Source organism: Chiloscyllium plagiosum, chromosome 5, assembly GCF_004010195.1.
Source record: "Chiloscyllium plagiosum isolate BGI_BamShark_2017 chromosome 5, ASM401019v2, whole genome shotgun sequence".
Classification (NCBI taxonomy): Eukaryota; Metazoa; Chordata; class Chondrichthyes; order Orectolobiformes; family Hemiscylliidae; genus Chiloscyllium; species Chiloscyllium plagiosum.
In genome coordinates, this window is record NC_057714.1 from 29,292,325 (window position 1) to 29,306,270 (window position 13,946).

Below are 13,946 nucleotides of genomic sequence, written 5' to 3' on the forward strand. Positions count from 1 at the left end.
CTTTTAAAAATGTTTGAACTATAATTAATAGATTCATCACATAGGATAATATTTGCAGTCCTCAGAATATCACCAACCGAAGATACAGTGAAATAGTATCCAGAGTTTCTGCAATTTCACTTGCCTACTTTACACAACTGCAACCACCCTGCACCTGCAGTACAAAATTTGCATCCACTCAATATCTGCAATACAAAATCTCCTGCACCTACATTACAAAACAACATCTATGGTTTACATTAATCTATGGCAGGATTTAAATGCCTCCTAAAAACTTTAGATATCGACATCAGAGGTCTAAATCGAGAGAAATACAACCCTAATGCTTTAGATGCAGTCAATGTAAAAACGCCCACCCACCCATAGCACAAAGCACCGCCTTTGTTCCCTTCCGCCCATCCTCCCATGATGTAGGGGGAGGGGAAGGGCAGAACTGGGGCGGGGAACGCGTCAACTCACCGATTGCACCCAGTGCGCATGCGTGTCAGCCCCGCCATGGGAGCTGAAGTCCTCGTCTCTACCAACCGGGCTCTTTATCAGGAGAGGAACTACAATTCCCAGCGTGCTTTGCGCACCGCCCCTGCCATTCCAGCCCCACTGCCGCAGAGCCAATCAAGCCTGCGGATCGAGCTCGGCACGTCAAGTCTCTGGGTTCGTTGGTGCTGTCGCCGGGTTCGAGGCGCCGCCTCCCAGTTCCATTTCCGTCAATCAAGAGGAACCTGATTATTCCGTCCTACGCAAACAGCCATTCGTGGAAAGAAAGGGCCAGCCCTGCCTTGTTCTGCCTACATTTTGTATTGGCCTTATTTTTTTTCCCCTTCTTAAGCAATGCAGAATGAGTGGTACGTAACCCTCCCTCTATCCCTCCCTCCTTAAAAAAAAACAAGAGGGAAAAAGTCAATTTACCTTGGTGACAAGCTTTCTGCTAATTGATCAGCCTGACACCAAGAATCTACAGTAGTGAGTTGTCTTGAGACAACCCTCTTTTGGGTGTTACTTTGTATCCACTGGGTCGGGTTTCAAACCACGTTTCTGTTTTTTGCTCCCCTCCCTTCCTAGGGAATTGATGGGTTGATTGAGACAACTATGTGAAAGTAACGTACAGTTCACAAAAAAATGAACTTATTTTATTACGATTATTTGTATTTTTTTGTTCACAGATCAAAAGGAGGAAAGTATGGCCACCCTAACTGAAGGAGGGAAACCTGGTGAATATTTGCAAATCAAAACATCAGGCTCACAGGTAATGGAAACTAAATTTTCAAATCCAGACCTTTATACGCGTGTAACATTTTATTTTTACGCGTTTAAATGAAAATGCTTGCTCTGCTAGAACTGCTGCTGAACTAATGTTGCTAACCACTTGTCTGTGTTGCATTTGTACGTGAAGCCATTTTTCTCCTGCAGATCTGAGCAGCTACTTCCTGATGAAGCAAACTAGAAATGTACGCTTTTAAAATTTGTTGTAACGATCGAAATGCAACTGTTTTTGTCGTTAATTGCTCTGTACTTCCTGAGTGAAGCCCCTTTTTTTGTGCTAATGTAAATTCACACCCACTCTTTCCTTTCTAAACCCGCCCACTGTGTGTCTGTGTGGGTAGGACACCCAGCCCTCTCCTCTCGCCCTCCTCGCAGCCACTTGCAGCAAGATCGGATCCCCGGGGCCGGCGGAAGGGGCGGCCGTCGCCGCCTCCACCGCGCTCCAGGGCGGTCAGCTCGTGATCGACCAGAGCTCGGGAGCGGTCCAGCAGCAGCAGCAGCAACAACAACAACTCGAGTTGGTCACCGCTCAGCTGTCGGGAAATGGCTGGCAGATCATAGCCGCCGGGCCCTCGACGACCAAAGAAGGCGCGGTTCAGCAGCAAGGGGCGTCGGCGGCCGGCGCTGAGGGAGAAGACGGCGGCGGCGGCTGCGACAACAACGACGACGGAGGCGGCGGCAGTAACGGCACCGGCGGACAGGATGTCGCGGCCGGCTCGCCCAACCCCCGCATCCGGCCCGTCGTGTCGGCGGCTGGTCAGTACAACGTGGTGCCGGTGCAGAGCCTCCCGAACGCGGCCATGGTGGTGAGCGCTGGCTCCGGGGTGGCGGCGTCAGCATCCTCCTCCTCCTCCTCCTCCACATCATCCTCCGGCCTGCAGTATCAGGTGATCTCGGCGGCGGGGGCCGAGGGGCAGCAGCAGTCGATCCAGATCGTCTCGGCGGGGAGCCTGCTGGCCCCGGCGAGCCGGGGTTCCCCTCAAACGGGGTCCCTGGCCAACGCCGTGCCCATCCAGATCCGAGCGGCCGGTACCGGCGGCGGCGGCGGCCTGTCCATCCCTCTGCAGCTGCAGGGCGTTCACATTTCCGGAGCTCAGGCTCAGATGGTCGCCACGCTGCCCATTAATCTGGGAGGCGGCGTGACTCTGGCCGTGCCCATCAACAACATGGCGGCGGCCACCGCCGGAGGAGGATCCATTCAGTTCGTCCAACCTTCCGGGGACGGCGGCCTCTCCAACGGCGGGGCTCAGGCCTTGTCCACGCCCATCTCCGGCGGGGCCTCGGCGGTGAACAACACGCCCGAATCTCCTCCTCCTCAGGCTGCACCGGCCTCCTCCTCCGCCTCCGCCTCCCCGCTGCCAGGCGGAGTTACCGCCGCCGCCCCTTCGTTGCTGCAGACCTCGGACGCCGTGTTCAGTGAGCCGGCCGGCTCGGACAACACCGAGGAGGAACCGCAGGCCGCCCCCGAAGGGGAAGGGGACGCCGCTCAGCCCAACGGCCTGCAGAACCTTCCAGAAGGCGGCCAGCCGCTCCAACTGCCGTCTGCCCTCCAGCCGCAGCAGCAGATCGTCCAGGCCCAGATCCCACAGCAGCAGCAGCAACAGACCGTCACTACCATCCAAGGGCAGGCCCTGCAAGCTGTGCAACCCCAGACCCTTCAGCTGTCCACGCTGCAGAACCCCACTCAGGTCATCATTCGGGCACCGAGCATCACACCGTCTGGGCAGATCAACTGGCAAACCATACAGCTGCAGAACATCCAGAACCTTTCCAATGTACAGATCCAGAACGCTCAACAGCTGACTGTGACCCCAGTGTCTTCAAGTAACTCTGGTGAAACGGCTATTGCCCAAATTACCCCTGTAACTGTCACTGGCGGTACTATTAACTTAAGTGCTGCGCAACTTGCCTCAGTACCTAACCTTCAAACAGTCAACATTGGCAGCTTGAGCTCAGGAGGACTCCAGGTGCAAGGAATACCAGTGGCCATCGCCAATCTAACAGGTATGATTTGTCCTTGTCAAATATGTTATGTTCTAGGTATAAACATATTCAAGTTACATACTTGGTTTGTTTCAAGTATTTGACATTTTTACCCAAGTAAACTTGCCAAATATGTTGCAGGTATTTGTGTTTTTAACAATTTTGGAAGATTTCTGGCTCGGAGATGGAATGGGGGAGCAGTGGAGGTTATGTATGGTGTGGGGGAAATTGTGGTTTCAGAGAAAGTGATCTCCCTAAGTTCTAGATATGTACCAATTCAGAAGAGCCGGCCATCCTGATGTGCAATTCAAAATTGAATACAAGAATTAGCTTATTCCTAGAATTCTAAAATTGAGTTTCTGTGTCTTTGCTCTGAACTTCGAATTTGCAGAAAATCTTTTCTATAATAGATGTTTTTGCAGGGAGTGTGTTGGCAAAAGGAATGTATCAGCCTTCAAAAAAGTAAGTTCCAAGTCGCCTGATTTTTTTTTTTGTAATAGTGTAGTTCTGTTTGTTCAGATGCATAATTATGTAGTTAATTGCACTTTACCTGGTTAAAAATAAATTGCCTTCATCAAAATGTGCTGCAAATATTTTTATTTGGAACTGGGGGAAGCTATGCATTTTTTCCTGTTGTCTTAGGTTACAGATTTGGTGTTTTGCAACACAACCTATGCAAAATGATCTTCCTAACATTTACTTTTGAAGTCAAATCTCTGTGTACATTCGTAACATTTTTGTTCATCTGTTTGGATTGTACTTGAACTGCTTTTTGGGTCATAGGTTACCAAAGTATTTTCATGCTAAACCAAAATATTTAGGATCAAACTATAAATCCAAAAGTTTAAGGTTCTTTCACTGCCCTGATCATTTGTTCCTTCTATAATCTTTAACTTTTGATAATTTAGTAAGAGAGATATTAACAAAATGGCATTGTAAAAGTTTTTTGAGGATCAAAATCTCCAACTATAAATAATTTGTAAACAAAGCTTCATAATGACTTTGGAAAATATTTTTAAAATGTTGTTTATCCTATTTTGTTTTTGAGAGAGCTTCGTGTTTAAACTTTTGATATCTTTTTAAACAAAACTAGTTTGATTTGCTCAAGACCAGAAGGTGTTCTAATGAAATTGTATCAACTTAGAGGATGTTTTCAAAAACATTGTTTTCTGAGAGCTGTATATTCTAAATACACAAGGGATTAAACTTTTCAACAAATATTACTGAGGATCATGGTTAGATAAGACGTTTTGATAAATTCTGACTTGACTACCATTGCTTCTTGTTCTTGAGCTTGTGGATATTTTTAATGAACATGATCAGACATGTTATGACCCATCTCTGGAGTAGATGGGACTTGAACCCAGGCTTTCTAACCCAGAGGTAGCATAGCACCACTGTTTCACAAGACTCCCCATCCTGCAGCATGTTTTGAATTAGCCCAAGATATTTTAAGTGGTCTTTTGTTGACATAATCAAACTTTAATACAATTTCTTCCCGACTGGTTTGCAAATCATGAGGAAGCAAGTCCTTAAGGTAGTTTTCAATTCCAAATGATTTTATTTGGTGTAGTTAGATTTTAGACAGACAAATCATGACATTTCACTTGATTATTGTCAAATGGATTACACTGTAGGAGAACTTCTAAATCTATGTTCTTTAATGATAAGATTTCAGTTTACGCACAGTATATAAATTGATGTTAGAGATTATGTATTAAGCTTCAGTTGATGCTTGGAAATCTGGTTCAAACTGAATGTGTGAAAAGCTTTTCACCTACTTCATTAATATCCAAGTGTTTTTAAAGACCAACTAGGCTTCTTAAAATATTTTAAATCACTCATAAACAAAATTGTCATACTACATAACCTTTTTAGACCAATGTACATTGTAGCATTTCTTTGTTCACTCTAGATTCCACTGAAAGCAATATTAGAGACTGAGATGAAATGAATGCATTTGTTTCAGAGAGCCTTGGAACTAACAAAGTTAGTTGACTGTCCTGAGAGCAGTATGTTTTTAAAAAGTTATTTATAATTGTGTTTTTGCAGGTATTTTCAACTTTCCAAATTATTGTAGGCAAGTTTCTCTTTTATTGAACCTGATTGTGTAGTCAAAGGAAAGTGGTGATTTCCACTAAAAGCCTGAGTCATTCCAAGGATTGAAAATGTGTTGCTGGAAAAGCGCAGCAGGTCAGGCAGCATCCAGGGAACAGGAGAATCGACGTTTTGGGCATAAGCCCTTCTTCAGGAATGAGGAAAGGTTATGTAGTATGACAAACTTTCCTCATTCCTGAAGAAGGGCTTATGCCTGAAATGTCGATTCTCCTGTTCCCTGGATGCTGCCTGACCTGAGCTTTTCCAGCAACACATTTTCAGCTCTGATCTCCAGCATCTGCAGACCTCACCTTTCTCCTCAATACAAGGATTGCCCACTGTGGCACCAGATCATACATGCTGGAAAAATTGAGGTGTTAATAAATTGCATATACAGCTCTGATCTCCAGCATCTGCAGACCTCACTTTCTCCTCAATACAAGGATTGCCCACTGTGGCACCAGATCATACATGCTGGAAAAATTGAGGTGTTAATAAATTGCATATAATATGACCACCCTGGTGCTACATAATACAGAATTACAAAAGACAATTACGAATATACTGATTACAGGTTCTGTAGAAGGCCGCATACAAATCTAGTACCACTTCATGTTTTCCCCTCTCCTTTTAGCCCCAATTCTTAATTAATTAAAATCTGAGTTTTTATGCTTAAGATATTGTAATTGCCATTACAGTCATAATAATGTATTGAAGATAATAGGTGTGTATTGGAAATGCAGGTTTTTGAAATCTTTTTCAGTGAATAGCTGTGTTGATTTGGCATCACATATAGATAACTTAGCCTTGCTTTAATAATTCACAATACTACTTTATTAGTATAGCAGTGAGTTCTGCTGAGAGAAATGCGTAAATGGAATTGATCTGCTATGATATCACAGGCCTATGTCTGGAGCATTGGTGAAGCAGATCCATATCAGCAAGTTTCAGTTGTCTCTTATTGGCCAGGCATTGATCACCCTTTTGACATTCCTTGGTGTTACCATCACTGAATCCCCCCCGCTATCAACATCCTGGGGGTTGCCATTGATCAGCAATTCGACTAAACAGCTATGCCATTACAGTAGTTACAAGGGGCTGAGAATAGTGCAGTTAGTAACTCACCACCTGACTGTCCACCACTATTTACAAGAACAAGTCAGGAGTGTGATGGAATAGTCCCCATCTGCCTGGATGTGTGCAGCTCCAACAACACACATAAAGCAGCTATTTGGCGCAGCATCCGTTCTGTCCATCATTTGCACTGAATAGCATCAGTACCTGAATCAGCATCAGCAACTTGGTCTGCACAAGTTCAGCCAAGGCTCCTCAGACAGCACCTTCCAAACCCAGGACTACTTTAATCTAGGGCAAGGGCAACAGATACATGGGAACATCATCATCAATGAAAGTTCTTCTCCAAGCTGCTCATCATGCTGACTTGGAAATATATCACTGCTGATCAAAAACCTGGAATTCCTTCCTTCATGACGTTGTGGGTCTACCTACACTGTATGGCCTGCAGCAGTTCACGAAGGCAGTTCCACCAAGACCTCAAGGTCAACTAAGGAAGGGCACTGAATGGTAGGCAGCCACCAATGTCCACGTACCCTGAGTGAACAAAAAAATAGTATTATAAATCTTAAATTCTGCCTTTTTCAGATGTCTTAATGCAGTACTTATGAATCTGAGCTAAGAAGCTCTGAATTTGATCCATGATTAGCACTGAATTGTTGAATTTATTTTTCACCAAACAAGCAGCTAGCATATGATCCATGCTTTGATCCTTGGATATTATCCACACTTGTTTGCTGTCTGCTGATTCCTGCTGGAAAATACAATGCACTAAAGTGTAGGATTTAGCTGAATTATCTTTTTTTTTACAGTTGGAAAAATGATATTTGTGTTGTCAAATCTGCACCAAGCACTGTACCTTAAGAGTAAGCACCTTCAGAAGTCATTGAGATAAACTTGGAGCATGGAAGTTTACGTTGCAGATCAGTGCACAGTATGATTCATATTTTAGTACACAATCTATAACTCCCTTGTTTTTGATTACTAATTTTCTTGAGTATCAAAAAAAATGAATGTACTTTGCACAATGAAATTCTAGTTATCTAGCCTTTGATGCCCCAGTCACTTACATTTTTGTGGCTGCTGATTGAGCCAGTTACCGCCTCTTTTATTTTTAATGCCCTTGACCCCAGTCAAATATGTCATCTCCAGCTTCTTAAATTCAAAGGTGCTGTCCAGGTAGATGACTGGTTTACACATTCATTGTCTGATATGACTCGCCTCAACTAAGATTGTTTTGGAATGTAAAGAGCTCCTAGTACTCTTCCACTTAAGTCCTTTTTTTCACAAGGCGCATCTTTCACTGTGCATTCCGGCCTTATTGCTAATAAGTACTTAGTCTGAAACTTGGTCCATGAGAAGGACCAATTCAACATCCTCTGATTCCTTTCCCAGCCTCAAACTTGTCTTTCTCAAGTTTCTTTCCTTGTCCTTTCTGAGCTCACCTTGTCCATGAGTGTCCACTCCTAATTTTTTGACACTGTTTCCACTACACGATTTCCCAACCAACTTTGCTTCTAGTTAACAAATCTAGCTGATTATTTATAATTCCCTCTCCTTTGGTACTGCTTTCTTACCCTGAAAATCTGGCATTTTCTTCTTTATTTAAAAAAAAAACTTTTTTGATATCTTCATATTTGTGATTCACTGTCCTTTTGCTGAGCCTCCTGTCATAGAATTGTAGAATAGTGCAGATAAAGGCCATTTGGCTCATCAAGTCCGTGCCAACCCTGTGAAGAACATCCCACTCAGACTGGACAGACTGTCCTTGGTTGCAAGCATCTCCTATAGAACTATAAAATTATATAGCATAGAAGGAGGCTGTTAGCTGTTTCTAGAACATCATATACAGTGGCTTTTCCTGGTCTCAGAACTTGTGCAAGGTCTTTTCTTCTATCCCTTCTAGTTCTCATTTCCACACTACCAATCAGCAGCAGCATCTGAAGATTCATCAGGTCCTATGAATGTGGTAATGACACCTCGCTCTACCTCAGCACCTCTACCCCTTCCCAACTGTTCTGTTGTTTCTGATTTATCACATTTATTTTATTTATCACATTTATTTTCCATGGTTCTTTTGCAACAGCCATTACTGAGTGACAATTCATTTGTTCGAACATTGGATAAATTGAAACGGTTCTTTGATTCTTGCACAAGCTCTACTCTTTGGCCATAAGTATGACCCTTTTCCCTGGTGACTCATCAAAACCATAAAAGATCATTCATTGTATTAACAATTGTTTTTAACCCCTTAATTAACTTTCTTTACTTGATCATCAAGGAATTTTTTTTTTCTGTGTAATATTGTCAGTTTCTATTGAAAATTCCATGTATAAATTTGCTTTGTTTAACATGACTATTTCAATGCTGACTTGGTTGGCCTGACACCTTCCATCCTTCCTTCATAAGTTGAATTCCTCTTAAACTGTTCAGCCCAGGTGCAGTAGGACCTGTTCATCATCTAGCACTACTCTCTTCACTGACCTACATTGGTCCCTGGTTATTCTCAGTCTTGCAATCAAATCCTTCCATGATATCACCCTTTCTTATCTCTAACTGCCACCACTCTTAAACCTTCCACATGCTTGCTTGCTTCCGCTTCTTATCTCATGTATGTACCTGATTTAAGTCACTTGACTGGAGATTTTGCCCTTCGCTTCCTAGATTCTGAGCTCTGGAATTCCCTCCCTAAACCTTTCTAACCCCTCCAGCATTTTCTGCTCCTCTTAAACACCCTCAAACTTACTTCATTGGCCATTTCCATGCTAAATATTAAATTGTTGTGCTATATTAGTGTACAGCATGAATTGGATATTAAAACGCAAGTTTTAATATTCTATTTTACTGTAACACAAGTGTCCATAACGAGTCAATTTAAAGTATGACTCAAATGTTGAAAACTGGTGGTTAATTGAGTTGAAGTTAACATTTCCTGATCCTGGGGCAAACTAACTTGAGGGTTGCACCATTTTAGTCACCTAACCTCTATCTGGTTGCTTGACAAAGTAAGGCATATTTTATTCCTTCTTAAAAGGAAGCTAAATATTTCAAATTTGTAAGATGGGTGGATGATTCTGGTAGTCCATTTTTTTTTTAGATTAGATTACTTAGTGTGGAAACAGGTCCTTCAGCCCAACAAGTCCACACCGACCCTCCGAGGAGCAACCCACCCATACCCATTCCCCTACATTTACCCTTTCACCTAACACTACAGGCAATTTTAGCATGGCCAATTCACCTAACCTGCACATTTTTGGACTGTGGGAGGAAACCCACGCAGACACTGGGAGAATGTGCAAACTCCACACAGTCAGTCGTCTGAGGTGGGAATTGAACCCGGGTCTCTGGCGCTGTGAGGCAGCAGTGCTCGCCACTGTGCTGCCAATGTAACTAATGTTTTTCAGTTTTGTTGATTCTAATTTCTGGGAGAATTTCATTGTTACTTCATTATGCAAGAATTGCCTCAATTATTTCCAGCCCCCTCAAACTTTAATGGGCATAAATGACTAAAGATGGATGGAACTTTTGATCTGAAGACTTTGTCCAAAGATCTCACTAAAAGTCAATCAAACCTTTAAATGTTTCTAAAAACCAAAAGAACTGTGAATGCTGTAAATCACAAACAAATGTGGAAATTTCTAGAAAAACTTAGCAGGTCTAGCAGAATCTGAAGAAGGATCGTTCTACCCCAAACGTTAACTCTGATGTCTCTCCACAGATACTGCCAGACCTGCTGAGCATTTCCAGCAACTTATGTTTTGGTCCTTAAATGTTTCTGTTTAATATTTTGTTTAATATGTTAATTTATTTGTACTTCATTTTCCTTTGAAAGGTAATTACAATATTTTAGATGTTTTAGTCAACATTGGAATGAATTTACTATTTGACAGCTTCTATTATCACTGTTCTGTCTAGGGCAAGACAGACATAAGGTATGATGATTTTACAGCAGTATCAGAAAACCAACTGCTATAATTGGTAACCTTGTGTCCCAGCAGATCGATCAGGCCAAAACCTCATACTTGATTCCTTGCAAATATAGAAAGTTTACCTCAGAAGCAGCAAAAGATGTAATTTGAATTGTAACTTAATGAAGCTACGATCTTCTTTTCTCACAATACTGTTTGCCCTCTGCTGTAATCTTGATTTTGTTCCACCTACCCAAGTTTGCTCCTTACCCTGTTGTCTCGTTTAAAGCCGCCTCTACTTCCCTAATTTTATGATTTGCTCGAATGCCGGTCCCAGCAATGTTCAAATGCAGACTAACCTGATACTACAGCCCTCGCTTTACATAATACTGATGTCAGTACCCCTTGAACTGGAACCCTCTTCTCCTACATTTCAGCCATGTATTTATTTCACCAATCAGGATTATTGCCATTTGAAGTTCTGATCTTCAATTTAGTGGCTAGTTCCACATACTGACTAAACAGAAGCTCTTGCTTATCATGCCTGTATCACATTGTTAGCAACATTGACCATAACAACCGATCCTCTCCACTTCACCCTTTTTAATTTTCTGTCCCATTTCGAGCCGAATCCTGGCATTAGGTAAGCAATTGTAGCCTACTGAGCTCACACTCGTGGCTGCACAGAAGTCAAAGTGTGGCACTGGAAAAGCACAGTGAGTCAGGTAGCATGAGAGGAGCAGAAGAATCGACATTTTGGGCAGAATGTTCAGGAATGTTCTCATAGAGGGCTTAAGTCCAAAATGTTGACACTCGTGCTCCTGTTCTGCCTGACCTGCTATGCTTTTCCAGCGCCACACTTGTCGACTCTGACTCTCCAGAATTTGTAATCCTCACTTTCTTCTAGCTGCGCATGTGTTAGTCTTCCTTCACTAAGTATCCCCTACTACCAGTACTCATTTTTACTTCCTTTATGGAAAGGCAACCTGTACCATGGTGTCATGGCTCATTCAGGCTACAGCCTTCACTCTCTTTCAGGCAAGCAGAAAGAATACATTTTTGGGCATTGCCCAGGCTGAGGCTCGTGCATGTAGTAACTTTAGTTTATGTGGCATATCCTGCAAAGTGATATGCCAGAGCAATGTCCTTCAGGCAGTTGACCACTGATGTTATTCAGAAGAAATTTAAACATTAGACCATACTTACCTTGGAGATCCATAATTTTTGAGCAATGAGTGACCCAGGCTGATACATCTTGAAAACTACTGAACTCTGTCATTGCCACTTTTGAGTGTCACAGTTTGCTTGACCTCATCATTGTAAAGTCCCCAGCGAGTGCTCAAACCTTGTGTGGTGATTCTATTGGCAGTGATCTTTTGCCTAACTCCAGTTACTGAAAGCATTAGACTACAAAGAGACAATAATTAACTCTGCTGCCTTTATGATGATTTTAGTAGAGAGCTAGAGACATTACAACACATCTTTGGTGCAGGTGGGACTCTAATCTGCTTTCTGGTCTAGAAGTAGGGACACTACAGTGGTGCCACAAGTAGTTCTTCCAAAGAGTACTGCATCCAAAAGAATATGCAGGCAATCCCTGATAGGCTGCAGTGGGTCAGGAAGCAGTGAATTGATGCAAGCAAATCACTCTGTTGACTTTCTTCAAAAATTACAGATTTGACTTGGACAAAACCAAAATTCCTGAAGAAGAGCTCATGCCCAAAACATCGATTCTCCTGCTCCTTGGATGCTGCCTGACCTGCGCTTTTCTAGCAACACATTTTCAGCCAAAACCAAAATTAACTCAGCACCTCCAGAATAAAATTCAATTACATCATAACACAAATGGACATTTTCTGCAGAATGACACAGTATGTTTTTACAGTATTTTGATATCGGTTTTACAGCCACAGTTTGTATAGAAGCAAATTCTGTCTAATGTATGATTTGTCAAAGAAAACATCTGCATGACCCTACAAAATCACTTCTTTCAAGGTAGCCAGCTCAATACTTGTAAAGATGAAATTGTCCAAATCTCTGATCACAGGCCCTGCAAGTTAAGAAAATAATGCACTGAAAAGCAAAGGCTTAACATAGCTTCAATCAGAATTTAGCAGGATGAATTGACTAAGGTGTGTGTCAAAAACAGCCTCAGGAAAAAGTTGCATAACGAAATGCAAGGTTGATTAGGTACTCGATGAGATGTTAACCTCAACAGCTGAGGTCTTTGCCAAATCACTGAAGATGGGCTACTTCTTGAGATGCTCCTCAATTTTGTTCACAGTAGTCCAAAAACCAAACTGTCTGTAATAGATTAGTAAATCGATCTTTCATGTGTGCCATATGAGAGCAAATGGATATGGTGAAATTCGGTTTACTTTAAAGTATTATCAAAATCTCAGTAACAATTAATGCAAAAAACGTGCAATTTATTATGGTTATATTTTTAAATGGAATATTTTCCATCATGCAGAAATAGCTATCTTGCTGAAGTCTTGTTAATGTCATTCCTATTCTCCCATTATCAAGAATACTTCTTTGTGAATGCCAAATTAGAAATATATAATATATATGTCTCATGTTTCAAATTGGAAGTAACAAATGTAATTGTGTTGGGTAACTGGGGTTGACTAAAAGATGATCACCAAACCCAAATAGCTCCAGAGATACACTGAATTAACTTGCGGTGTAGAAGTTTTGATTCAGTGTAGTATTTATTTGAAATTACAGTTGATACATGTTCAAGAAATGCAAGAAAAACTGCCCGTGTTGTCCTTCAAAAATCGTAATCCATAGGTATAACGTTTGTCTGTAAACTGAACTAAATTTGAGTACAAAATTGCCAAGATGCTGGTTGCTTATCTAATGCAGTTGAGACTATATTATTGGAATGGCTTAGACAATTATTGCTAGCCTGTTATCCAGAAATGCGGCCAATGTAGTGGTAGTGGTAGTGGTAGTCTCCTCCTGTTGTTCAAATTGTGGAGAGTCCTAGCAGGGTAATCTTGGATTGACTGGGCATAGTAGCTCCTTCGAATCCTCCCATGTCCCCCAGACCAAAGGGATAGCCATGGGCCCCGGCTATGTAGAACAGTCGATCTTCCGTAATTACACCGGACCTCTTCCTCCGCCACATTGATGACTGCATTGGCGTCACCTCGTGCTCCCGCGAAAAGTTGAGCAATTCATCAACTACACCAACACATTCCACCCTGACCTTAAATTTACCTGGACCATCTCTGACACCTCCCTCCCCTTCCTAGACCTCTCCATCTCCATTAATGACGACCGACTTGACTCCGACATTTGTTACAAACCCACCGACTCCCACAGCTACCTGGATTACATCTCTTCCCACCCTACCCCCTGCAAAAATGCCATCCTGTATTCCCAATTCCTCCGCCTCTGCTGTATCTGCACCCAGGAGGACCAGTTTCACCACAGAATACACCAGATGGCCTCCTTTAGAGACCGCAATTTCCCTTTCCATGTGGTTAAAGATGCCCTCCAACGCATCTCGTCCACATCCCGCACCTCCGCCCTCAGACCCCACCCCTCCAACCATAAAGGACAGAACACCCCTGGTGCTCACCTTGCACCCTACCAACCTTCGCATAAACCAAA

At 42.7% G+C, this 13,946-nt stretch overlaps 1 protein-coding gene across 2 annotated transcripts in view; it reads left to right on the plus strand.

Annotated features, from left to right (window-relative positions):
- The first annotated feature begins 420 nt into the window (after positions 1 to 420).
- The window catches only part of sp4 (sp4 transcription factor), a 55,516-nt gene continuing 41,990 nt past the window's right edge, over positions 421 to 13,946 (plus strand). The window contains exons 1-3 of one of the 2 annotated variants that reach the window (XM_043689804.1): positions 421 to 842; positions 1,161 to 1,243; positions 1,602 to 3,264. In XM_043689804.1, coding sequence (XP_043545739.1) covers positions 836 to 842; positions 1,161 to 1,243; positions 1,602 to 3,264 — 1,753 coding nt within the window. In that variant the 5' untranslated portion in view covers positions 421 to 835. Of the gene's footprint in view, positions 843 to 863; positions 961 to 1,160; positions 1,244 to 1,601; positions 3,265 to 13,946 lie in introns of those variants that run through there. The other variant, XM_043689805.1, reaches the window with a different exon arrangement.